Genomic DNA, 25,590 nt, shown 5'->3' with positions numbered 1-25,590 from the left:
CCCCAACATAGAAACACCAAATAAAGGCTCTGCAAAACAAACAGCCCCACTTCTTGGCCAGGGTGGGGGGAAAGAGTTGGGGGGAACAGAGACCAGCCTGGGGTAGATGGTGCCCCCCAGGTGCCCTAGAGGGTGCCTGGGGATACCAGCGGGGTGGGATGGCTCCCAGCTAGAGAAAAACTCACATTTTTTTTCAGGGCAACTGCAAACGTGGATTTACCACCACAGCCTAGTGTTGAGGGAGATGTTGGGGGGGGGGGGTGTGTGTGTCAGTGCAGAGCACGGGGACAGGGTGTGGGGAAAAAAGAGGCTGGGAGCAGGGACCAGTCATTATTCCTCCTGCTGTCATGCGACAGCCACGCTTACAGAAATAGGGTTGATTTGTGGTTTTTGTGTTGGGTGGTTTTTTTCCCCTCCCTTCCAGACTTGTTTTCCTGGAGCAAGATTGGCTCCGTGCATTTGAGAGGCCGGCCCCGAGGCCCTTCCTGCAGGAAAAGGCTGAGGGAGGAGCAGGAGCAGAGGTTTCCCTGCCCCAGCAAAGGCAGTGGGGTGGTGGGGCAGGAGAGAGGAGGGCGAGGGGCTGAGCCCAGCGCCCAGAGGGAAGTGGGGGGCATCACTTAGGGCAATAGATCCTGGGGTGCCCACACAGGGGTTGGGTTCCCCATTTCTCACTCTAGCCCCCATGGCATGCACCTGAGCACGTGGGGACCGGTGGCCCTGGCATCCCTCCCCCAGAGGAAGCCGCTTTCAGGATAAAAGGAGAGAGACTCGGCTACACTTCAGTCCTTCAATAAATACAAAGACATCAACCACCCTCCGCCCGGGCTGCGGCAGGCACCCACCCGCCTGCAAGCGTGGGGTCTCCCACCCCTGGGAGAGTCTCCCCCCTCGCTGGCACCCGCTGCTCCAGGGGCTGAACCGCCCCGAGACCCCACAGCGAAGCCCCCTGGACTGGGGCAGCTCCTGGGAAACGCCGTCTCCTCTTCCCTGAAGACCTGGCTCGGGTCGACAGCGACACCAGGCCTGACGCCTCACGGGGAAGGGGATGGCCGCGGGGGGGGGTGACCCTGTGCTGGCCACCACCTTGATGGCACCTCAGGTCCTTCCCTTTGCACCTTTCCCGGCGGGGGGATGCACTGCTGAGCCGTTCCTGGCCGTGGGTGCAGCCATGTCCACCACCACACGTCCACGCACCGGGGGAGGCAGCTGGAGGAAGCTCCTAGATATATACACACGGGCACACACACACACCCTACTCCTCTGCCACCGGTATCGCTGCTCAGCCGGTCCTTGGCGTTAGGGCAATCCGGGCCCTGCCTGTTCTGAGACACAAGAAGGGTGGCATGGGGTGAGCAGGGCTCTTCGTGCCCAGGTGAGCCCCGCGGGAGGGATGCCAGCCATGGGGTGGCCATTTCCCCTGAGCACCGATTGCCCATGAGATGCTGGGGCTCATGCCTGTCTTCAAATCCTTGCAGGGAGGATGCAGTAGGGACCAATCCCAGAGCAAAATTGTCCCCTCGTCTGATCAGAGGTTGGGGCTGAAGGGAAATGGTCACTGCCTGGCAAAGTACCCCATCATCCCTCCCCCCCAATGTGGTGACGGAGAGGGGACCTCCCCTCACCAAGGGTCTGAGCCTTACCCAAGTCCTTGGGGACCGGTTTCACCCCAGACACTGCCTGGGCGTTCTGGCTGCGAGCCATGGCACAGGGTGGGCGCCAGGGGTACTCGGGCTGCAGGAGGAGAGGGAACAGAAACAGCGATTTACGGGATGGGAACCACAAAGCCACGCTCCTTATTCAATTTCCAGCATGGGAGGAGGAGGAGGAGAGGGAAGAAGAGGGCTGAGCGTTCATGTGACAACAGGACACGCGTGCTCAGCTCCCTGCTTTGGTGACTTGGTGGCCCTGGAGGAGCCACTCTCTTGGTAGTGAGCCCTGGGCATGCTTACATGGGAGCCTTGTGTAACACGGGTAGACACTCACCGGGGAAAAATGGTGGAAGTTCTGTCCCGGTGTGTGCTCGCCCGGCATCGCTGGTGGGTATCGGATCTGCTGCCACTCGTCGAAGCCGTGGTACATGGGGTGAGCCACAGGGGGACTGTACTGGTACGGAGGGTACATGGGGCAGGTAGGGCCCAGTGGCCCTGGCAGCGGCTCAGCGTGCAGCCTCTCTCCAGAAGCCTGCAAGGAGCCAGGGAGATGCTGGGGAGAGCCCACCACCCACACCCCCATTGCCCACCACCCATACCCCCATTGCCCGGCTCAGAGTTGCCCCTCAACAGGAGACTGGGAAGTAGTTTTTTCCCCCATCCCTACCTGTTTGTGCTGTTTCAGCAGCTTCTTCAGCTTCTCCTTCTCCTCCTTCTCCCTCTGGCAGTCATCCTTGGAGGCCCGCAGCTGGAAGCAAGAGGGGGTTAGTGCAGTGCCCACCCTGCCACCCCCGATGCTGCGATGCCCCACGGGAATGCCCACATCCGTATGTCCTCCCTGTGTCAAACTCCCAGGAGAGGGGCAGGAAGAAGCAAAAATGAAAGGAGATGACAAGAGAAAATGAAAGATGACGACAAGAGAAAATGAAAGGAGATGACAAGCAAAACCACCACTCCACCCTTCTGTCCCTGCTCAAAGATGGGTACAGGGGGCATGACACTGGGGACAGGCACCTCTGATGTACCTGGGGGGGACACAGCGCTCCCAAGCTGCTGCCCGTGGTGCCCAGCACTGCTCACCTGGTTGTTGGAGAGGACCAACTGCTTCTGCAACTTCTCCAGCTGCTGCTTCAGCTCTTCCTTCTCCTCATTCATCCTCTCCCTGTCACTCCGCTCCCGCTGGAAGTCCTCCTCGAAAATTTTCACCTGCAAGAAGGAAGGGTATGGGTGCACTTGGCCAAGAGTGGACACCTCCCCCAGACAATCCCCATCACTACAATTTCCTTCCCTGACCCCAGCAGCTACATCAAGCTCCAGGCAGGAAGGTTGGCATGATGGCCATGGCTGTGGTCGCTCCAGCTGAAGGCCTGGTAGATGCTGAGCTCAGTCCCCCCCCTCCCCACCACTGCAGCACAGACACCCAGCTAGGGCTGCTTCTGACTAGGCTGGACCCTTTGTTGGGGGGGTCTCAGGGCACATAGCTCCCTCCCCACCTCCTACAGGAGAAGGAGCTGCACCATCTTGCCCTACCTGCTGCTTGAGGAGCTCATTCTGAGTCAGCAGCTCCTGCTGCGGCATCTTCCCAGCTGGCTCCATGGTGCTGGCAAAGATGGGTGGTGGGGAGGCCTGGACATTCAGGGCCTCCTCTAGAGCCTGGAGAGGAAGAAGGGGAGAAGGGAGGGAGGGTCAGAACAAGCTGCTGTGCCGATGACATCTCCAGAGGGCCACGGGCACATGCCTAGCATGGGAAACAGGTATAACTGGGCAAGAGGCATCACAGAGACCCCATCCTCCTTTCCTGGAAGCCTAAGGAGATGTGGTGGGCATCACCTGACAGAAACTCCCACCCGGGCAAAGAGCTGGGCAGGAGGGGGTTGATCAGGGTCAGTTTTGGATTTGAGAGAGGAGAAGAGGCTGGAGAGCATAAGAGATGTTTTGCAGGGAGCGGTTGTGTCCTGGCGCCCACCTTGTTCAGCCTCTGGATCTCCTTCTCCTGGTACTCCCGCTGCCTGGTGACGGGAGCCAGCTGCTCCTGCAGGAACCGCATCCTCTGCTGCAGGTCCCTCACCTCCATGGCCAGCCTCTCCTTCTCTGCCTGCAGCACCCAGGGAGGGGGGAAATCAGCCAGGGCTGGGTGACGGGGCCAGCAACTCCCCAGCTCCCCGTCACCCTTCCCATGGGACTTGCCTCCTCCGTTTCAATCCGGGACTTGGCCAGCAGCAGCTTGCGGTCAAAATCCCGTTGCTTTTGCTCCCGCTCTGACTCCATCTCAGTCAATGCCCTTCTGGCCTCAGCCAGCTCCTGGTGCAGGTCCGTAACCTGCCGGGAGGGAACAAGGATGTTGGCTTGCCTGGAAGGATCCACACCACGGGGAAAGGAAGCACAGGCAGCCCCAAAACCTTCCCCCAGAGCCAGTCTCCCAGCCAGCACCCAGCAGATACGTGTTCCCTGAGCACCCAGCCTTACCTTCTGCTCATACTTCTGCTTCGTGGCTCGGAAGTGCTGATCCCACTGCTTATTGACCTCCAGCAGCTGCGGGGAGAGAGGGATGGCTGAATGGGAGCTCAATCCCTGTCCCAAGCCAGCCATGGCGGTTCCCCAGCAGCTTCCCATTGTGAAAGCACCTCAGGGATCAGCTGGATGGAGATCCTGGCTCCAGCAGCACTTCCCCGTGACTCCACAGCCCTGTCCCGGTCTCTCCATGCCATCCCAGCTCCCCACCACCCAACTCCCACCCTGCTCCTGGCAGCGCCTCCCTCCCAGCCTGGTCCTCACCTCCCTGCGCTGGTGCTCCAGGATCTTCACCTTCTTCTCCTTGGCCTCCAGCTCTCCTCTGCCCGGTGCCTTCTCCACCGCAGCCCCGCTCTGCTGGACGCGCACGGGGGGGACCCTCAGGGCTTTTGTGGAGGCTGTGCCCGAGGCCGGCTAAACACAAGCCAGTTCCCCTTCCCACGGCCTCCCCCATCCCCTTGAGACCCCGAGAAGTCCTGCCGGTCACACTGGGACACACTGGGGGCCCCGATTAAAATGAGGCCACCTTTGCTGATGTGTCAGCGGGCTCCCTGCCTCCTTCCCAGCCCTCTCTGAGGGCGATGCTGTTCCCTCACCTGCTGCTGCTCGGCAGCTTCCCTCTTCCCGCTGTCCTGGTTGCTCAGTGTCACCATCCTCCGGAGCTCCTGGTTCTCACACCTGTGGGCAGGGAGGGACAGGTCAGTGGGAAGAAGCTCCCAGGGAGGCCCTGTCCCCCTCCTCGCTGGCCACACTTACCTGAGCTTCTCCAGTGCCTGGTTTCTCTGCTCCAGGTCCCTCTCCAGCTTGGTTCGCAGCTCCTTGTTCTCACTGTGCAGTGTCTCACACAACGTCTGGGGAGCAAACACCAGCAGCTTGAGGACTGCTGCCAGCCCTAGGAGCCTCCTTGGCCACCCACCTTGTCCTGTCGCAGAGGTGGGTGGCCACCTCAGGGTGGACAGGATAGGTTTGGTGGGGAAAAAAAACAAAAAGAAAGAAAAAGAAGGGGGCAAAAACCCCATGAAGAGCCTGGCCAGCCCTCACCCACCTGCAGGAACGATGTTCTCTGCTCATTCTTGTGCACCTTGGAGGCCAGGCGCTTGAGCTCAGAGGCCATGTAGCCCATGCGAACGAAGACCTGGTCCTTGCTGGCCTCCTTGGCACAGCCACTCAGCGTGTTCTCCAGCTGCTGCAGCTGAGGCAGCAGGTTGGCATCCTCATTCAGCGGCTGCTCCAAGTCCTGGGAATGGGAAGGGGATGAAGCATGGTCAGATTGGTTCAACGAGCAGTGCAAAGGTCCCTCTCGTTGTCAACAAGTCAACGTGAGGCTTGTTGCCCATCCAGGGACACTGAGAGGCTCTGCAACAGCCCTCGGTATGCCGAAAAATTGCGTTGGCTTTGTAAAGGTTTGATTCCCAGCTGCTGGAGAAGGGACACCAAGTCCCTGGGTGGAGGATGTTACAGCAGGTCTCCCAGCCCATGGATTCCCCATGCCCCTTGGCAGTCTGAGCAGACCACACTCCCAGCTCACTGACAGCAACGGAGTCATCTCCACACTTGATCCCATTGTCCCCCTGAGCTCTCCCTGTTGCCACCAGGACTAGAAATCCCAGCTCCTGAGACTCTCCTTTCCACATGTGCCCCAGCCCATGCCAGGAGCTGAGGTTTGCCATATGAGGAGCAGTCTTACCCCAGCCTCTATCTCCTCCTTCCTCCTGTCCTCCAGCATGGCTCTGCAGCTCCCCTGCCTACCAGGGCACACCAGGCACCAGGGACTCAGGCTCTTTGGCAGGTGGCAGTCAAGAGGGTGATACACGGGATTTAAACGGTGGCTGGGAAAGCCCAGGTCAGGGCGCACCCACCAGCGTCATGGCACACCCCCACCCACGAAGGAGGGGTGTCCCCAATGGGCTCATCCTCCCCTGGTGTGGCTGGTTAACTCCTCCATTGCCTAGGAGACACTGCAGGCACAACACAGCCACCCGGGAGGAGGTGAGGACACGCTGGCACACCTTTGCCCGCATCCATCCCAGCCCTGCTGACTCACCCAGCTGCCTGTGGGAATGCCCCAGGCAGCACAGTTTGGGGTGAGGAGCCCAGGGTGACCCCCAGCACCCTGGTCCTGAGGTTTACAGCTCCAAAACTGCCATGGGAAGGTGTGCAGGGCACAGCACAGCCAGCTCCTCCGGAGAATGCCACCCCACTCTCCATCACCCCACAGCTGCACCCCAGGGGACCTCCAGCAAGACTCAGCCCCTCCTGGAACCTCTTTGGCCAATGCAAACAGGGATGTGCAATGACATCCCCTTACTGGCACTGTCCTGACGTTCCTCCCCCTTGGGCTCTTCATCCCTGCTCCTCTCCTTTCCAGCAAAGACAAAAAGCTGGAGTGGACAGGACGGGGCAGTGCCAGCCAGGAGGACACTAAGGTGGCAGCAAACGGAGTGCATGGAGATACCTTGGCTGGGGCAGACCCTGTCTTCTTGGAGGAGAGACCTAGTCCTCCCATACAGTGAGGGGCACCAGGAGGTGAGTGTTAGAGCATTGCTGACAGCTCCTCGGGTCATCACAGCCTTTCCTGCCACCGTTATGTGGCATCTGGGGACACCAGTGTCCCAGTCTGGCTGGGGCTGCCTTGCTGGCCCCATGCCCAGCCAGGTCACTTGGACTTGGGAGCCCTTGCCCTCGGAGAGCAGCCCACACACTGTCCCCTCTTCCTGCCCTGGCCAGGCGAGAGGAGCTGGGACACATGTGCCATTGCTCCCAAGCCCTCCAGTCCCAGTGAGACATGGGGAGGACCAGCCACGGGGTTGTGTGGTTCCCTCCTGCCCACGGACTGACCAGGTGGCACCACAACATGAGCACTGTCCTGGGGGCCACACGTGGGGCTGGCTCTGCTCCCCTAGGAACACCCCAGTGCAGTTTGTCCCTCTTCTGCCCAAGGGCCACTTTGACACGGGTGCCCCAAACCTGCCTATGCCTGCCAGCAGCTATGCTGCCTGTTTGCACACCCTCCCATGCCCCCAGCACCACCATCACACCAACCAGCTCGACTCTCCACCTGCCACCCACCGAATCCTACAGGTGCCAGGACACTCACCGCTCTCCCGCTCTCCTGGGGAAACCCCTGCGCTTCCACAGCGACGATCTCGAACTCCGAGGAGGTTCCCTGCAAGGGGGAGGCAGCCAGGTCAGGTTCTCCCTGAGGAATGACAACCCAGGATGCCCACCATGTGGAGACACAGCTGGGATGGGAGCACAGTGGGGAAGCTGACCCCTCTATTCAGATTTATTCCCATTCCAAGAGACTAAAGGCCACCTCCTTTCACTTTAACTAGATGGAGGGGTCTCCCTCCAGCCATGCCAGCACCAGCTCTTGTGTTCACCAGACTCACACTTGGAGGAGATTTCCGTCTTTCCGTGTCCGGCTGGGTGCTGCCTGGGGCAGCCTGTGTGGAGCTGGGATCAGGGCCGACGGCTGCAGAGAGGGGAGAGGATGCAGCAATGAACATTTTGGAAAGCAGAGCCTCTCCCTGCCTGGTGTAAGGATACAGAGAGCAGGCACCCTGCAAGGTCAGGCATCGATGGACGGTTTCTACCCCAGCTACGGGGACAGGACAGAAAGCTCCGTCCAGGAGAAGCGAGGACAACAGTGTTTTGAGATGACAGGGCTGCAAGAAACCTTCCCAGAAGTCCTTCACACCCTCTCCCTTCCCCTTAGGCTCAGGATCCCAAGCTGATGGTCATCCTTCCTCAGTAAGGCTCTCTCACCCAACCCATCCTGATGGTCATCCTTCCTCAGTAAGGCTCTTACCTCCAGTTTCCACCAGGTCCTCCAAGGAAGATGAGCCCATCAGCATTTTATTGTCCTTCACAAGGTCCTCTGCCTTCTGTCGCAGCTTGGATGCCTCCACCTGGGACTCCTCCAGCAGCTCTCCTGTGGTGGAGAACAGAAAGATGCTCAACCTCCCTTCCCTGAGCGCCTGCCCTCCAGCAGCTTCATCCACCAGCATCAAGCCCCCTGCTCGGGTGGAAAAGTGCCCAGCATGGTCCTTCTTCATCCAGGAATAACTCTTCTCGGCCAAATCCAATGGCAAAGAGATGAATTTAAGGCTAGGTGGTAGACCTAGGGGTGCAGCCTGCCTGCTTTGTGGTCTGGCACCGGCAATGCAAGTCCTCTCTCCACCCCGAGCGGCTGCTCCCACACCAGTAGGTCCCAGTCCCAGGTAGGGGCATGGTGACACCACGGGAATCACGAGGCAGGTGGAAATTTGGGTGCAGAAGCAGGACTCGAAAGCGGAAGCTGGGTCACGAGACCGAAAGCAAAACCGGGGGGGGGTGGTGGGGGAAGGCGGCCGAGGAGAAGAAAAGGGGGTGGCACGACTCGGCTGGAGCCTTTCAATGCTGGCACATCCCTTGTGGGGAGCACCCAACACCAGGGTCTTTGAGCAGCACCCGGGAAAAGCCCCTGATCCAACAAGGGCTGTGAAGGTAGGGGCTTTTGTCAAAGGCAGGACAGACCTTGGCATCTGCAACCTGCCACTGCACGACTCTGGGAAACCAACCTTGTTCCAACCTTTTTTTCACAGCCATATATCCCACCAAAAAGCACCCCGGAAGTTCAGCAAAAGCCTTGCTCCCTCTGCACCCCCCTGTGAAAGAGCCCAGACATCCTGCTCAGCCCCCAAGGACGGGGAGAGCTTTCCTACTGCCCCACTGCCAAGACCCCCAGGTTCTTATAGCCTCCTTCCTCAACAGGACAAGAAACCCCCAGCCTCGGTGGGCACAGGCTGGGCTGCCCCAAAGGAGAACCTCATCCCCCAGCAGTTACCGATGGACTTGATCCCCTGCATCTTCTCCTTCAGCCGGGTGTTCTCCTCCACCAGCCGCTCAAAGGCCGTGGGTCCATTCTCCTCCGTCCCCCCACCAGGGTCATAGATGCGGTAGGGTCTTCTCCCTTCCATGCCCGCCATTCAGTCGCCTACCTCCCAGCCAGGCATCCCTGCAAGGCAATGGAGCACGGTGTCACCTTCCTCTGACCCCACACAGTGGTCCCCTGGTCCCAACTTGGGGTGGGGAGGGGGGTCCAGGGTGTCGTGCCGGTGGAGACAGCGCTGCCTCAGTGCTCACCAGCCAGCGGAGAAGTGTCCCAGGTGAAGGCACTTCTCCCTCCAGCCCTGCTCGGGGTGAACGTGCCAGAGTGACTCACGGCCATGAGAAGTGTCATGCGAGGAGGCATCACCCCAGCAGCCCTGCTCAGGGCTGGCTCTCACCCTCGTGGGGTGCGGGAGTCCCCCAGGAGGTGACAGCCACCTGCCCCTACATCCCCACAGGGACAGAGACCCAGCCCAGAAGCAACCACCCACGCCAGCGTGGACCCGGGGACTGTCACTGGGGCATCCCGCCTGCCACAGGTTATTTTTGGACGGGAGAAAGTGTTGTGGGGAGCTGTTTGGGGGAGAGACAGCGTCTGCAGCTCCAAAAGCCTTAACCTGCAGCTGGTGGGCAGTTTGGGGAACACCTCGGGGGGGGAGGGCACAAGCCTTGGCAGCCAGGTAGGGACCCGCTCTGCCTTGTGGCTCGGCCAGAAAAACCAGCTGCTGACGGCATGGCTTCCCAAATCAGAGCAGGAGGAACAACCAGGCACGCGCCAGGCTGGGAGCAGAGCACGAGGAGAGGAAACACCCGCACGCAGAGAGCCACTGGCTTTTTTAACTCCTTGCACCAAGGCTTCCCTTTGCTGAGGTCTGGCCGGGCAGCATCCCGACACCGGGTTTTTGCCCATCTCCCCAGGGCAGGGGGGGAGAAAGCAGCTGCTGCAAATTCCAGCCCAACTTATCAAAAATACACCCCTGACCCTTGTGGGGTGCGGGAGTCCCCCAGGAGGTGACAGCCACCTGCCCCTACATCCCCACAGGGACAGAGACCCAGCCCAGAAGCAACCACCCACGTCAGCGTGGACCCGGGGACTGTCACCGGGGCATCCCGCCTGCCACAGGTTATTTTTGGAGGGGAGAAAGTGTTGTGGGGAGCTGTTTGGGGGAGAGACAGCGTCTGCAGCTCCAAAAGCCTTAACCTGCAGCTGGTGGGCAGTTTGGGGAGAAACTCGGGGGGTTGGCACAAGCCCTGGCAGCCAGGTAGGGACCCGCTCTGCCTTGTGGCTCGGCCAGAAAAACCAGCTGCTGACGGCATGGCTTCCCAAATCAGAGCAGGAGGAACAACCAGGCACGCGCCAGGCCTTAACCTGCAGCTGGTGGGCAGTTTGGGGAGAAACTCGGGGGGTTGGCACAAGCCCCAGCGTGGACCCGGGGACTGTCACTGGGGCATCCCGCCTGCCACAGGTTATTTTTGGACGGGAGAAAGTGTTGTGGGGAGCTGTTTGGGGGAGAGGCAGTGTCTGCAGCTCCAAAAGCCTTAACCTGCAGCTGGTGGGCAGTTTGGGGAACACCTCGGGGGGGGAGGGCACAAGCCTTGGCAGCCAGGTAGGGACCCGCTCTGCCTTGTGGCTCGGCCAGAAAAACCAGCTGCTGACGGCATGGCTTCCCAAATCAGAGCAGGAGGAACAACCAGGCACGCGCCAGGCTGGGAGCAGAGCACGAGGAGAGGAAACACCCGCACGCAGAGAGCCACTGGCTTTTTTAACTCCTTGCACCAAGGCTTCCCTTTGCTGAGGTCTGGCCGGGCAGCATCCCGACACCGGGTTTTTGCCCATCTCCCCAGGGCAGGGGGGGAGAAAGCAGCTGCTGCAAATTCCAGCCCAACTTATCAAAAATACACCCCTGGTGCCAGGTTGCTATAAACCAGGGCAGCGCAGCAGCTGAGCCAGCACTGGGGACGATGCCAGCTGGGAATGGTGTGCTCCCCGCAGTGCCAGCTGCCAGGGGACACCACCAGAGCACCCCCAAAGTGCTCTCTTTCCCCCCCCCCCCCCATATCCAAGGCAGCTGGGTGCTTGTGAGCAGGGGGCAGCTGAGAAGAAGGACACTTTGAAAGAGGAAAAGGGGGGAAGCCCGTACCCGAAACCGTCTCGACCTCAGACTAATCCTCCCGCCACGCGCGGTCCGGGCTGATCACCGGGTGAGATGATCTGCCTGCCAGGGAGCGGCAGGGACTTTCCAGATGACAACTGCCACCTGGCAGCATCCGCAACCGGAGCGGCAATTAACGCCCGCCTCGGCAGCAGGTAATTACACCGGAGCTCAGGAGCCGTCTGCTTTCGGGAGATGCATCCACCGGTAGGTCTCACCTTCCTCCCTCCTCTGCGGGTGCTGCCAAAGCCCCCCATTGCCCACCGCCCCCCGTGGGGACCTGGCACCCTGTCCTAAGCAGCTGGGGGTGGTGATGGCCAGGAGATGCCCAGCTGCAGAGTGGGCCAAGCAGTGGCTATTTCTGGAGCCCACAGCAGCTGACAGGAAGCCACAGGAGCACCAGGGCAGGTTCCATGCCGTGGGTCCCGGTGTGGGGCAGCATCATCACAGCTGGTATGAAATCCCCCCCCACACTCCCCACCACAGGATGAGAAAAACGCCCAGAACAGACATACTGGTGGGCAGGATGGAGCCCAGCGTGGCAGGGTGGCGTGCATATGGCCAAGGGACCTCCATGGCAGGGAAATGCCATCACCTGTGGTCACGCTACCGGCCTGGCCAGCCCAGCAGAGGACAGGGACAGTGTCACAGCCAGGCTGGGGACCTGAGCCTGTTTCTCACTGGTGTCTGGTCACCACATCCTTCTCCAGATCCAAACCTGGGGCTCTGGGAAGAGCTGGTTGACAAAGGGATCTTGCAACGAGCATCTCGTGGAGTGTCCGTGTCCTCTGCCAGGACGAACCAAAGTCTGGGGCAGGGAAGGTGAGGACAAGCTGTTCTCTCACATGGGAGCCTTTCCCCAGGCAGGTTTGCAGCAGCCTGAAATACCAGCCTCCATTTTCTTACACTCCAGACCCCAAAACAGGGCTCTCTACCTTGCCCCACAGCACACATAGGAGGTCTCCTGTCCCCTGCACAAGGTAAGGTGGCACCAAACACCCAAACCCAAGCTGCACTGACCACCTCACCGACTAACAGAATTCACTCACAGTAATCCCATATTCTTCCAGCTGGATGGAGCCACCAAACACTTCTGCTACTCCCAAATCATATGGTTTTATCAAGGATTTTTCTACCCAAGGTCTGCACCCTCACCAGGTGGTCAGCAGCAGAGGGGTGGCAGGAGCCATTTCCAAGCAGCAACTGAGGAGAGGACCTGAACTATCTCCCGCTGACAGAAGGACAAACAAGCCACAAATTCACCAGCACACAAAATCCAGCAAAAGGGGATTCTTTCCGCAGCATCCGAGCCCATCACCAGGGTGAGGGCAGGGAGGAACAGCCCCACTTCTGCAAGGAGCCACTGGGACCAAGTTGTCACCCTGGGGACAGGACCCTAGACCAGGTGACTGTTCCCAGTCATGGGTTTTTGTTGGTTTTTTTTGGTTTGGGTTGTGGTTTGTTGTTGGGGTTTTTTTCATATTTTTTTTTTTCCTTAGGAGTTCTGAAAGGTGAGATTTGCAGTGAAAAAATCTCATGTTTCAATAAAAACAGCAGGGGAGGAAAGAGAGGACTACAGACCAGCACCTAATGATGGTCAGGAACACAAAGCAAACATGACAACCGCAAACTCCAGGAGAAACCACTGAACCGCCGGAAAACACTTCTCTTTTTGCCCATCAATAGTTTCCAAGCCAATCTTTTGGTATTTCACAGCCCTTGGGGGCTGAGGGCCATGGCTGCCCGGGTAAAGCTTACCAGCTCGGTGCCCAGCCACCGGCAGAGGCTGCCAGCCACCACGGTGGCCCGCGGGTGTTGCTGGTTGCAAGCAGGGCATGGAGACCTTTAGGTTGTAAATTTTTACAACAACTCAGCAAAAGGAGAGAGGAGCGAGAGGGCAGGGGAGACTCCCAGGCGAAGATGAAAGCAGGGTGGCATTTAAATAGCCGTGCCATGGCTGGGGGAGTGAGCTGGCACCCTGTAGCCATGGCCAGGCTGTTCCTCACCATGCCAGAGCCACCAGTGCCCCACAGAAATGGGAGAAGGAAACGATTCCTGCTTTAAAATTACCAAATGGCTGAAGACACTAAGGCAGAGGATGTGAATCCTGCACTGGGAGTGGGCTGGCACCACCGGAGGTTTGCTTTGGGCATCGAGCCCACGGGGTGGGGACCAGCCTCCTGAATCCACGGGCTTGGCAGCCCCTCAATTCCCATCCCGCAATCCACGGCGGGGGCTCGGCCCAGCCCTTGGGAGGACGGGGGGGGTTTCCTTACCCCGATGTGTACATTCCCAGGAAGTCTCCTCCCCGCCAGGATCGCACAAGGCAACAGCAAATCCCCGCAGGCTGCCAGCATCGTTTTCCCATGACTGGGGCTGCCGGGCCCCCGGCATCCCCCCTCCCCAGAGGAAAAGCATAAGTCACTCAGACACTATTGAAGGGATTTTTTTTGGTCGTTTGATCATTTTACTGGAAAACAGCAAAATGCCACAGCCCTCAGCCCGGTTTCTTTTCCTCTCCGGAGCTCCAGCGGCTCCCCAGCCAGGGACAACCATTCCTGGGCTGGTCTCATTTGCAGGGAAGCAAAAGCAGAGCTGGTTTTGGAGGAAGCAATAATAAGGAGAGTTTGTGGGCACCACAGGTCACCGAGTAATAAAAGAAGAGGAAAGCAAATATTGCAAGGGTCGGGTCTCAAAGGGAAAGGTCTGAACCTCCACTAGAAGCCGCCTTCTTCCCAGCTGCAGAGAGAGGGTGGGAAAGGGGAGAGGCCCCATCTGAAACGCAGCAGATGTTACAGATGTGCTCCGGCCAGAAATCCCACCCTCGCCTGAGAAACCCACCTCCCACAGAGGCTTCACAAAACACACAAAAAACCCCGCTTCCGATGAGGCAGCCGGCCCCGGCGGTGGGGGTTCCCTTGAGCAACACGGTGGGGTTTTACGCAAGACCCTGTCTTGTCTACAAAGACATCTTGCCTCACGTTGTCTGCTGCCTTTCTCCCCCACCAACAGAGCTCGGTAGCTGTCATGGCTGCTTGACACAGCGCTCAAAAAGCAGAGCAAAGCACGGCCACCCCTTTGCTTGCCTCTCCAGCACAACCCGGGTGACTCCAGTCCAACCTGGTGCCCTTCAGCCGGGCAACCACCACGCAGCAGAAGACAGTGGGCACCACAAACTTACACCAGCAAAGCTACCTCCGTCACCCCAAGAGTAAGAACTGTTGCTTTGAAACAAAATCTGCGATGCCATGGGAGTGGACGGTTCCGCTTTCCTCCACCCACCAGTGTTTTGTACCAGCTGCTGGCAAGCAATGACCCACGGCCCCGTGCTAAATAGGTCTGTTTGGCTCAGGTCAGGCCAAAAGGGCGCCGTGGGATTTCTTGCAGAGCCAGGAACGATGCCAAAGGCTGCAAAAAAAAATAAAGCCTCTCCTCTTTACTTATTGCTTACTTCGCCTTGCCACCAAGACAGCTCCCATGGACGAGCCTGGCTGGAGCCTTCCTGCCTCCAGAACTTGTCCCAGTGCCCAAAGTCCAGTCTCCCAGTTCCAGTGGCCTTTGCCAGTGGTCCCAGTGAAATCTGCACTCCATAAGAGCTTGTGGCAGCAGAACAGCTCTTACTCACCCAAGTGGATGGACATAAGCAGCCAAAGGGGGGAAATGCTGCATTTGCCTCCCTGGAAGAGGGGGCAACCTGTGTCCTGGGGCAGTGAGGGACGCGATAGCCCGGTCTCCCAGTGGCTTTGGGTCCCCACCAAGTCCCACCCAGGGCTATTGTCACCCCAAAGCAGGGCTGACAGGCAGCAGCTTTGCTTTCCTCTGCCCTTGGTGTGTGTGGGGGCTCAGCCTGGAGGGGAGATGGGGGAGACATGCTGGGCACCACCTCCAGTGGGGATGCTGCCATCCCGATCCCGGCTATTCCAGCCCCGGGATCGGCATCTGATGCGGGATCTCCATCGACGGAGGGGGTCCTTGGAGCCACAGCCCCCCGCCCCCCCCCGAGCCCTTCTCCTCTCCCCCCTACAGTGAGCCTGGGCTCCCCGGCAACCCTCCGGGAGGGGCAAGGGGAGCCAGCAGCCCCTGCCCTGCCCCGGGAGCGGGGAAACTGAGGCACGGCACGGCTATCCCGGTCCCCAGGGCGGGGGGCGGATTGGCCCCGGCCCCCTCCGGGGTTTCACCCCGACGACCCAGGAAAACCAGCGGTTCGAGAACTGGCCAGATACAGCCAACACACTGCCCCCAGCCCCACAGGCCCCTCCCCGCCACCGGGACCCCTCACTGGGGCGGCACGACCCGGTAAGACCCCGCTACCCCAGGCAAGGCCTCTCTCCCTAAGGGCTCCAGGCCCCCGTACCGCTCCGAGCTCACCTGCCAGTGCTCCCCCGAGGCGGGGCAGCCGCCGGTACCACTGACCGGTGCCGGTCCCGCTGCCGGTCCCGCTCCGCTCCGCCACCAACACGGGAGGAAGCGGCGGGGGGAGCTGGGGGGGAACGGGACGGCAGTTCCGCCCCCGGGAAATTCCCAGCCTGACGGACAGGCGCCGCAGCCAATGGGAGCCGAGCGGAGGGTATAAAGGAGGAGGGCGGGGGAGGTGGAGAGGAGGGTGGTTCGTTATGGCGGCGGGGTGGTAGTGTCCGTCGTGGTTCCCTGAGGCTGCGCCGGGGTACTGTGGACCCCCACCCGGCATAATGGGGCCCTGAGGGGCGGAGAGAGTCAGCCTGCTTCATCCTCAGGGGGGTTTCCGCTCGCTGGGGAGCGGCAGGCCCGAAGCCAGCAGGGGCTCCCCCGCCTTATCAAGAGACAAAATGGCGGGGCCGAGGGGAGGGCAGGGCCCAGCCGCGGCGCCTTCCTGCCGGGGGGGCGGAGGAACCCCCCCCGGTACTCCCGGTGCTTGTTTGTGGATACAGGCGGTGTGGGGAAGCTGTGCTGAGGAGATACAGGGCCCTCAGCTGCTCGGGCCATGGTGGTCCAGGCTCTACCTTCAGCCGTGGGGGCTTGTGTGCTCCTGTAGGCCCGCTGAGGCCCACCACACCTTTCCTCCTGGGCAGCTGGGGCAGGGAGAATTCCCCACCGAGTCTGTGTCTCTGAGTTAACGTTACACATGGAAATTACACCCCCCAGCTGGAGTGCTTATTATTAAGGATCCTTTTCCCCTGTGCCGCTGCTTTGATTATTGTGTGTTCAATCAAGCAGAGAACCACAGGGAATGCCACCTGGTTTCAGGTAGCTCTTGAGGCTTACTCCACAGTTACCCAGTTTTCTTTCTTGTGTTGGTTTTGCCATAAGGAAGGTGTTTTATTTATATATAAAACCAACAAACCAGAAGCAAAGAAAGCTTGCTGTAAGCAGTCATGCTGCTTGCTCTCTGTATTTACTCCTTAGGTGGCTGCTGCTGGGCCTCTGGACATGTCCTCCCCTGGCCATCGTGCTTTTTTCCAGCTGTCCCAGTCCTGGCTTCCTACTCCGCTCTGTTCAGACAGTCCCGCTGCTTCTTGGCGATTTGGTGGCTTGAGTTGTTAAAGGTTAAAAACAGAAACAAAACCAGTCTCCTTTCCCTGACTGCTCTTCGCTCCAGCCAGGACATCGCCCTGGCTGGGTTATGAGGCAGCTCAGCAGGTGGTAGGACCCCAGCGTGCTCTTTGGCTGTGCTCGTGTCCGAGGTCTCAACTGGGGATGAGACAGGAGGACCTCACGCACTGGCAACGTCTTCCTTTTCATTCCCTGAAGGGCTTGTTTCAGCCCCAGAGGCCCGGTGCTGTTCTGTAAACCCTCGGAAAACCTGGCTTCAAAGTGAAATGCAGCCTCGCAGAACCAGAAAGCATCTTGTTTATGAGATGATGCCTCAGCCTGCAAAAAATAGCCAAACCTCCCTCCATCTTGGCCGCACTCACACAGAAAAAAGCATCGCTCTACTCACCCAGCTGGGTCGCGGAGGGGCTCGGGGCGGCGAGAGCCCTTTGGGCCAGACGCTCTCCAGCTGCAATCCCCAAAAGCAGGAAGGCCGGCCCGGCTGAGCTTACTTTTAGGCATGGAGAAGGGGAATTCCCCATGATGGAGGCCCCAGACAGCCTCATCGTGGTTTTGATAAGGAGCCAGGCACCGCTTAAAGGGCTCTCCTGTGCCGTTCCTTCCAGGGACCGCTGAGCCCTGTCATGTATTAGTCAGCAAAAGGAAGGGGGGTGGGGGGGGCTGTCGTGGGGGCTGTGATTCACTCTTGGACAACATCATTCTCCTCGCCTGGTTTCTGAGAGGCTTCACCCGGTTCACAAGCGTGTCATGCTTCTCCCCAGGGAACCTGCTGCGTCTTGCAGGAGATGGCATCACTGTCCCATGCGTGTTTCCATCCCATTCTTGTCCATCTCTGGAGTCAGAACGGGATGCATCTTCCTGAGGCAACGGGGAAGAGTTGGCTCTGCTGGTGGAGCTGGACAGGTGCTGGTAGAATCTCAGAATCATATGGGGTTGGTTCTACGGTGTGCCAGGGTTGCAGGTAGTCCCTGGAAACCATCCACCAACATGACTGATGGTCAGAACCAAGGCTGGAGCCAGATGGTGCTGGAATAAACACCGGGGATTTAAGTGTTTCTGTTTCACAGAGGCTGATCCCAGCTCCTCACCAGCAGGCACGAGGTGGTACCTGCCAGGGGGTTTGGTCAGACATGAACCGTGAGGACTGAAAAGCTCCCTGCTGCAGTGTGGCTGGTTTGGGTGGTAGGAGCATGGGTGCTTGGTAGGAGGGGTGAGGAGCCAGGACAAATTTCTCTATGAAAACCAAACGTTTTTGGTCGTGTTGTTCCTTCCTCATTCCTTTGGTCCTACTGTGCTCCCAGGAGAGAAAACTCACCTGATGGCAGCTGTGATTCACGAGCACGCCTTTGTGGCTGTGAAGATGTGTTCACTGCTGACACTTTTACATACGAAAGGGGTTTTTTTTTGGCACGGAGGGTTGGGTTCAGCACCTTCCGTGGAGGCTCATTCACATGTAGGCACCTTGCTTGCTTCCATGTTTGCTGCGGGAAACGGGGTGAGAAGGAGCAAGGATGGGGAGCTCTCCTGCCCTCTGCTCCTGCTTGTCTCCGATCAGGTCCAGCTCCCTCCATGTTGACCCCACTCAGGGGTGAGCAGGGTGGGCTTTGTGCCTGTCCGGTGGTGCAGATCCCTTGTGGAAGTGGCCCAGCAGCCAGAGGCACCCAGTAAATCCACCTGCCCTCAGTGCTGCTGGGCGAACGGGGCACATTTCAACCCTACTGGGGTGACTGGTGGCCGTGCTGGGGAGCTGGCCCTGGAGCAAGGCGGGAGCAGAGGAGGTGGGGGGCACAGCACCCCGGGGCTGCTGGTGGGCTCAGCTCTGCGGGGGGCTGTTGGCATCAGGAGCAGGTTTTGCTGGGGGCTGCCGCTTGCGCCGCGCTGATGGCAGTGAAGGGAAGCAGAAGGGAAGCAGAAGGCCCACAGTGACGCTGTGGGGAGGAAGCTCCGGCCGCAGGAGGGGATTTCCAGAACATTGCGATCTGCTGCCTATGCAAATCAGGAACTCGAATTAACCTGGCAGGATGGGAGGGCTCTGGGATGGAGGGCAGGGGAAGGGAGTATGGGAGGGTGGGCTGCCGGGAGAGGGAAGGAGGGAGAGTGGAAGGCGTCGGGGGGCGTCGGGGTCAGCAGAGGGATGGAGAAAGGAGATGTTGGGGAGGGATCTGGCTTCTGCCAGACCTCCTGCAGTGCCCTGCCTTCGCAGGGGCTCAGAGTCATGCCGTGGCTTTCCAGGGATGTTGGGCTGCTTGAGCTTTGCCGAGTTTACCCTCTCGCTGAATGAGAGCTCCCTTCTCCCTCTGCCTCTGGCGTGCGAGGCAAGGCTCAGCGTCTTTGCAGGAGGAGATCACCACCTCCTGCCTTCCTCCACAGCCTCACCATCCTCCCCCTCCCTCCTCCACAGTCAGCAGGGGATGGGTTATGGTGGGACCTGGTGCAGCCCCACAGTGGATATGCCAAGAGCTGTGGGAACTGGGTCTGGGAGCGCTCAAAGGATTTCCTTGCGTGCCTTAAGCTTTGGATTATTCAGAGGCCAGATTTGCAGGATCAACAACAGGCGCAAAAGGGATTTTCCCCTCTTCCTCTCTTTCCAGGCCGTGTCTCAGCCAGTTGCAGTGCCTGAGAAAAGGGGTCGCCATCATGTCCTGGAAAGCCAGCTCCAGGGTTGGTGGCGTGGGGAGAGCGACCTCAGTGAGCTCAGCCATTTCCCCAGCCTCATCTCCCCGTGGGGAATGGGCTGCCCCGTGAGCAGCACAGGGATGTGAGGGGCAAGGCTGCTTCTTCCTCCTTGGGCTTGTGAAGAAGAAGAACTGAAGAAGACAGCTCTGCTGGTTCCCAAGACTCAAAGCTGGGTGTCTCCCCTCTGGGGGAAATGGAGGATGGTGGGTGTGATGGAAGTGGCTTTCAGATGTTGCAGCCTCGAACCGAGGACCAAGACCAACATCCTGTGTGTCTCTGCACCAGATACGACTCTTCCCAGGGTCTGGTGGTAAAGAGGAGCTGCGGTGGCCCCTGGAGCTGACTCAGAGGTCCAACCCTCTGCACACCAAATACGGGTTCATGGGTTTTTTCTGGATGTTGCAACCTGTGAAATCTGGTGTTGGCTTTGCCTGGAAGTGAGTCCTTGCCCCCAGCGTTGATGGTGAATGTGCAAAACAGCTGGGTGCTGGTGTGTAAATCCCAGACCCTGGCAGCAGCTTCTCTGCGCCAACCCTGAAGGCTGAAGCTTCCATGGGTGACCAGCGTGGACCTGTCTCCAGCCCTTGCCCTGCTCACAGCCTTTTTAATTCTTCCCCTTTTTTTGTGCTGATCGTTTTCTCCTCTCCTTCTCTTTCCTTTGAACCACTTGCCTTCTGGTTGATCACAGAGGCAAGACATGAGATCTGTGACCAATTGCTCTTGGATCAGGCTGGTTGGAGCCAGCGGATGGAGTGGAGGTGTTCCTAGAGAGCAGTGCTATGAAGAGCATTTTCGCTAGAGCTTGGGATGCTACAGGGATAAAGCTACTTTGAAGGGATGATGACACGCCTACATCGAGAGGGTTTCATGGGCAAAACAGTCCTCACTCGGGGAATTTTTATTTAATGTATTGTCAACACAGATTGCTAGTGAGTAATTTGGACATTAAACAAAACAGATGTTCTTCCTTCCCAGGCTTGGCTTAGGCCAAACATATTCTTTTCCCTTCTTAGACTTGATGTTCCTTCTTTCACCGCAGGTTGCCCTCACTCCATCCCAAATCCTTTGACAAGGTCACGTCACCTTCTGGCTGCCACTTCTCTGAGCTTCTCACTGGGTTTCTTCCACTCCTCTGTGCTTCCCTGTGTCCCAGGGTCCACAGCCTGTCTTGGTGCTGCCGGTCCCAGGCTCTTCTTGGTTTGATTGGTGTCCTTCTTAAGTAACACCCCTGCCCAGCACCTCCTCTGTCCTTCTGGCTGCTTTTAACCAGAATGTCTCATTTCTGTGGGCCTGGTGTGACAATTTAAATGCCGCTGGCTGTTTTCTGCTCCAGCTGTAGCAACCGCTGCGGGAGACGGATTACTATGGAGCTGGGGCAAGACGAAGGCTTTTCGGAGGCAGGACTTTCCAGGAGAGGGAGTTGCTCCAAGGAGGAAATCCCATCCCGCTCTCCCTCCCTGTCCCCAAACACTGTTTGACTCTGGTATCTTGCTCTCATCGTAGGAGCAGTTGGCAGTGGGTGCCAGGGAAATTCCTGGCCTTGAGACCGATGTGTTGGGGTCAGACAGGCTTCCTGGTGGTGGCATCGTCCCAAGCTGGGCTGGGGACCAGCCTGGTCTCACTTGTGGTCCTGTGCTACTTGAGGTACCCGGGAATCACCAGTCACAGGCTTAGGGCAATCCTGGAACAGCCAGAAACTTCCCTGGAGTGTTTATGCCTGTGCCTGGGGAATGCACCCCCTGTACGCACCCCAGGAGCCTCTGTTTTGGCAACAAGGAGGATGTTTGGCAACATCTCGAGATGATGGCTTGCCTGTGGAGGCCCCGTGCTAATGCTGAACAGATTCCCCCTGCCCTGCTCTGGAGGAGCAGAACTCTGCTGCCCCAAATCCAGCTCTCCCAAGGATGCCAGGCTAGGGCCTGTCCCCTGAGCCCCAAAACTTCCTTGGACTTTGCAGCTGGGTTCCCCTGGCTCTGAGGACATTGCCCTGGGTGGGACTGGCTCTGCTCCCTATGGGTGCCATGCGGGGACCAGCTCTCCAGCAGCCTCACGCTTCTGTGAAGCTGGGAGCTGCAGTGCTAAGCCACAGGAAGAGACAGGCAGGTGAAGGTTTGGGTTATATCCTCCCTTCAAAACATCTTCTGCATCTGCTCAAAGCCTTTGCACAGCAGGTTCCTGGCCAAGCAGGTGACCCACAGCCCACCAGGCACTGCCTGGACAAGGATGTCCGTTCCTACTTACACACAGGGAGAAGATAGAAGAGCCCAGATCTCTATGGGAGAGGGTGCAAAAGCTTCAGCTGGGCTGTTTCCCCCCAAGAGAGGTGATTTTTGTTACAAGGGGATGTTTTACAGGAAGGCATCAAGGGAATTTTCAGTGAAATAACAACCAGCTGGGTCATTGCAGCTTCCCTGGTTTGTCTCTACATGTTGCTGCTTCTCGACCTCAGCTGGTTTTGAAGTGTTATAATAATATTGTGTTATTATTCCTACCGCTGCTTTGATATTTTGAAGGTGAAGCTTTCCTCACCCAGCTGTTCTGAGGAAGACTTGGGTATTCGAGGCTTGTTGTTCTGACTTGGAAACAATTGAAAGTGCTGGAATTTCCCACTTTTGGAAATTCCAGTTCTTTTCTCCTGGGCGCTGGGGGGGGAAGTGCAAACATAAACTGTTTGGGGGTGTAGCCTCTATGGCATGTGCCTTTCGACTGCTTCTTCAGCAGCTTGAAAGCACAGGAAACCGCGTGCAAGGACGGGTGAATGCCATCGAGTCCGATTTGTATCTCTGGTCTATAAAAGCATCATCCACGCAGCGGCACGAACCCTGCCGGGGGTTTTCGGAGGCACGAAGTGAAGCTCTCAGTGAGATCACAGCGCTGCCGTTTAGCCCCAGATGCATTTCCAGCCCCTTTCTCAGCCCTGGGGGACCCTGTGGTGCTGCTCAGAGGGGTTTTGGGGTCTCCAGGGCTCTCCCTGGGGCTGGGGGAGGGCTCCTGCAAGAGCAAGGAGACACTGAGACTCAGCACAGGCTCCGTCTCACCCAAACCCCCCCCAATAAATCGACTCTCTTGGCCGCAGGGTCAGCAACAGGAAGGTTTTATTTATTGATGAGTTTTAAAATTGTCTTTTCCATCTGGGTAAATTCCTGGGTTAGTGGCATGTTTGGGTAGGAATTATTTTGCTCCGAGACAGACAGTAAACCCCTTACCCAGACCCTTCTTCTCCCCTCCCCGAGACTCCCCCTACCCCCCCCCGCTTGCAATGTGGTGCCGCTTTCCAGCGCCAAGTGGGAAAGTGCAGTCCTCTGCAGGGAACCCAGCGTCCCCCAAAGCCCCCGAAGCTGCAGTGACATCAAGGCGGTGGGTGGGTGCGTGTGTGCTGGCTCAGACACCAAGAAGGGGCTCCTGCCACCTAGTCCTCCCCCCCGCACAGGGCCAGCAGAGCCTTGCGGTAGTCGCCGGAGGTGTCCTTCTGCAAGAGGGAGACCCATGTCAGAGAGCTGCTGGCTGATGCCTACCCCATGGAAGCCCAGTTCAGGGCCCTTGGCCACCTCACAGGCATCCACACAGCAGTGGAAGGTGTTGGCACATCCCCTCTACAGCCAGACCTGCCCACACCAGGGCTGTTTGGGGCAGGTTCTCCCTCCCCAGGAGATGCTCAGCCCTTTATGTCACTCATGACAGTGCTCATGGCTTGGGTCCCCACAGGGCTAATGGCCAGAGCTCAGCCAGCCAAAAATCCCTAGGAGGGATGCCCAGGTCCCCTCACCTCGATCATGTGGTGCAGGGATTTGTCAAACAGGTCCATGAACTCGCCCCGGATGTTGAGAAGGTCGATCTCGCTCCGAGAAATCATGATCCGAGTGAGGGTCCTCTCATCCGTGCCAGCGCCCTGCAAAAGGAGAGCTTGAACAAATAACCCTCAAGGGACTGGGGTCCATCTCCAGCACAGGCCAAGCTGGGGACTGGATCCAGAGGAACATGATCAGAAGGATGGAGCACCTCTGCTGGGAGAACAGGCTGAGGAGTTGGGGTTATTCAGCCTGGAGAAAAGAAGGTGCTGGGGAGACCTTATAGCATCCTCTCAGTACTTAAAGGGGCTTATAAGAAAGATGGGGACAGAGTTTTTAGCAGGACCTGTTGCAGCAGGACAAGGAGTAATGGTTTTAAACTAAGAGACAGTAGATTCAGACTAGATACAAGGAAGAAGCTTTTTACAGTGAAGATGGTGAAACACTGTGAACAGGTTGCCTGGAGAGGTGGTAGATGTCCCATCCCTGGAAACATCCAAGGTCAGGTTGGACAGGGCTCTGAGCAACCTAATCAAGTTGAAGATGATCCTGCTCATGGCAGGGGGGTTGGACTAGGTGATGAAAGCTGATGCTGCTCATGGCAGGGGGGTTGGACTAGATGATGAAAGTATTGGTTTGAGCTCAGCCTTGCCCTGCTCCCTCAGGGGCCACATCCCATCACTGCTGTAGGGTTAAATCAGAGAGTCCCAAAGGATGGCTGCCCACCATAGCCCCCTCCCTCAGCCCAGCCCCAGAAGAACCCGTCTGCACCTTCATGGATTTGTAGAGCTTGTCAGCGAAGAAGGCTGGCTTGTTCTTCACGCTTCGGACTGCAAGGAAAGGAGAGAAAGTGGGCTCCTGGCTCACAGCACCCAGGGGACACATCGCAGTGAGGAGGTATTCCACTAATTTTGCCACCAGCTGCAAACCCTCCTGGGTACAAGGGTGCAGGCTTGGCCCCATAAGACACCCCATAAATGCTCCAACCCTACACCACACTGGAGTTCTCCATGGCACAAAGGCAGCAAGAATCTGCCCTCGGGTTCCCTTGGCAGAGGCAGGTGAAGGGGCTGCCTGCCTTCTGGGGATCCCAGCCCCAAGGGTTCACCCGCTGGGCACTGACCGATGGCCAAGAAGGCGTCCCTCACATCTCCTGACATCCGCTTCCTGATGGCGTGCTCCACATCATGGTTGGTCATTTTGATAAACTCCTGAAACACTGGGAATGGGAAAGAGAAGAAGGTCACCACCACCAAGCCACTCCATCCCAGCCCTGGGCACCCAGGAGAACCTGAACCTCAACCACGGAGACTTCTGTCCAGGTGGGATCAGAGCAGGCTTGGGTGACCTCAACCAGCCATCCCAAATGCCATCTGCTCCCACCACTGGGGAAACAGGGCCACCCCAGCCTCCTGCTGCCCAGGAGTAGACATGGTCCTACCTCTGCGGAGGTGGGGGTAGCTGCGGGTGCAGAGGATGCTGAGGAAGCGGGTCTCCAGGGAGTCACTGGAGTCGTTGCTGGAGACATCAGCAAGTTTCTGAAAGAGAGAGCAATCAATAGTGAAGAGGGAGGCAGGGGGACGGACATAGCAGAGAGGGGTAAAGATGTCAAACAGCTCTTCCTGGGACAGCCAGTCCTGAACACCCTCTTGCAAAGGCGGTGGCCTCTTATCAGCAGAAAAATAGCTTCTTTTAGCCAAAAAAGGCTTTTTCTGTGCACGGGTGTGAAGGTGCACAGCTGCACGCCCACACATTACCTCTGAGAAAAGATGTTTTCGAGTGTTTATGAAAAAAAAGCTTTGTAATGCTCATGGTTAAGACTTTTTTTCTTTTTTTTTTTTTGTCCTATGGGGAGATTGTTTTGGGAGTGACCAACATTGAGTGGGAAATTCAGAGCTGCCAGACACAGGAGCCACCCTCCACCCTGGGCTGCACAGTGATTGCCCATGGCTCAGAGGGCTGCCACCCCTGTTGTGGGGCTCAGTTGGGGGGCTATACTCATCAAACCTCAGGCTATTGCAGTAGGAAGTCTCCCTTTCCCCAAATTCCCACTTTTGGTGAGCCAGGGAAGTCAACCCTGGGTTCCACATGTCCAGGAACGTGGGAGCTGCATGCAGGCAGTGGGCAGGGTTGGTCCCCAGCCCTCCCAAGGGCAGGAAGGTGGCTTTCCTTCTCTCCTGCCTTCCCCCCTCCCATCCCAGTGCTGCAGGGAAACATCCTCGTGCAGGTCCCATCCATCCCCTTGCCACCCCATCATGCAAGGGGTGAAGCCCCAAGCAAGCAAGCATGGCCAAAGGAGTCCCAGCACATGGGGCTGCTCCCCCCAGCCCTGCATCCGAGGACCCCAGCATCCCCTCAAACATGCAGAAGGCTGAGGAGCAAAGGGGTGGGCACTCACCAGGGTCTCAGCAA

General features: G+C 58.3%; 2 protein-coding genes across 5 annotated transcripts; both read right to left on the bottom strand.

Moving 5' to 3' along the window:
* Nucleotides 1-773: 773 nt before the first annotated feature.
* On the bottom strand, nucleotides 774-15,698 carry TNIP1 (TNFAIP3 interacting protein 1). Of its 4 annotated transcripts, none has more exons than XM_014948117.1 (18): nucleotides 15,554-15,698; nucleotides 8,989-9,159; nucleotides 7,972-8,094; nucleotides 7,553-7,635; nucleotides 7,258-7,326; nucleotides 5,206-5,397; nucleotides 4,917-5,011; nucleotides 4,757-4,838; nucleotides 4,425-4,517; nucleotides 4,116-4,181; nucleotides 3,837-3,968; nucleotides 3,616-3,744; nucleotides 3,180-3,302; nucleotides 2,730-2,855; nucleotides 2,317-2,397; nucleotides 1,984-2,181; nucleotides 1,641-1,731; nucleotides 774-1,322 (listed from the first exon to the last, which is right to left on the bottom strand). In XM_014948117.1, exons 2-18 carry the CDS (start codon nucleotides 9,128-9,130, stop codon nucleotides 1,297-1,299), a joined length of 1,851 nt encoding a protein of 616 aa, XP_014803603.1. In that variant the 5' UTR covers nucleotides 9,131-9,159; nucleotides 15,554-15,698; the 3' UTR covers nucleotides 774-1,296. The 4 variants fall into 4 exon arrangements, with proteins under 4 accessions (XP_014803603.1, XP_014803600.1, XP_014803601.1 ...); XM_014948114.1 differs by having other exon boundaries at nucleotides 774-1,317; XM_014948115.1 differs by having other exon boundaries at nucleotides 774-1,317; nucleotides 4,425-4,514.
* A 6,763-nt stretch (nucleotides 15,699-22,461) lies between these two features.
* Nucleotides 22,462-25,584, bottom strand: LOC106891566 (annexin A6-like). The gene is made up of 6 exons (XM_014948210.1): nucleotides 25,577-25,584; nucleotides 24,620-24,716; nucleotides 24,302-24,397; nucleotides 23,950-24,008; nucleotides 23,157-23,279; nucleotides 22,462-22,859 (listed from the first exon to the last, which is right to left on the bottom strand). The coding sequence occupies exons 3-6, from the start codon at nucleotides 24,375-24,377 to the stop codon at nucleotides 22,800-22,802; spliced, it is 318 nt and encodes a 105-aa protein (XP_014803696.1). The 5' UTR covers nucleotides 24,378-24,397; nucleotides 24,620-24,716; nucleotides 25,577-25,584; the 3' UTR covers nucleotides 22,462-22,799.
* Nucleotides 25,585-25,590: the final 6 nt, after the last annotated feature.

The sequence above is a fragment of the Calidris pugnax genome, unplaced genomic scaffold (genome assembly GCF_001431845.1).
Source record: "Calidris pugnax isolate Ruff unplaced genomic scaffold, ASM143184v1 scaffold27, whole genome shotgun sequence".
Classification (NCBI taxonomy): Eukaryota; Metazoa; Chordata; class Aves; order Charadriiformes; family Scolopacidae; genus Calidris; species Calidris pugnax.
Note: the sequence above shows the minus strand (reverse complement) of the source record. Positions and strands in the feature narration are given on the sequence as shown.

What these genes read in the sequence shown, in the direction of transcription:
- TNIP1 (XM_014948114.1), bottom strand. Translation starts at nt 9,130, where the DNA reads ATGGCGGGCATGGAAGGGAGAAGACCCTACCGCATCTATGACCCTGGT. An exon ending in AAGCTGCCGAGCAGCAGCAG is followed by an intron (nt 4,518 to 4,756) that starts GTGAGGGAACAG and finishes GTGCGCGTCCAG; the next exon opens with CAGAGCGGGGCTGCGGTGGA. An exon ending in AGCAGAAGTATGAGCAGAAG is followed by an intron (nt 3,969 to 4,115) that starts GTAAGGCTGGGT and finishes CCCTCCCGGCAG; the next exon opens with GTTACGGACCTGCACCAGGA.
- LOC106891566 (XM_014948210.1), bottom strand. Translation starts at nt 24,377, where the DNA reads ATGACCAACCATGATGTGGAGCACGCCATCAGGAAGCGGATGTCAGGA. An exon ending in GGACGCCTTCTTGGCCATCG is followed by an intron (nt 24,009 to 24,301) that starts GTCAGTGCCCAG and finishes CTTTCCTTGCAG; the next exon opens with TCCGAAGCGTGAAGAACAAG. An exon ending in CCCTGCACCACATGATCGAG is followed by an intron (nt 22,860 to 23,156) that starts GTGAGGGGACCT and finishes TCCCTCTTGCAG; the next exon opens with AAGGACACCTCCGGCGACTA.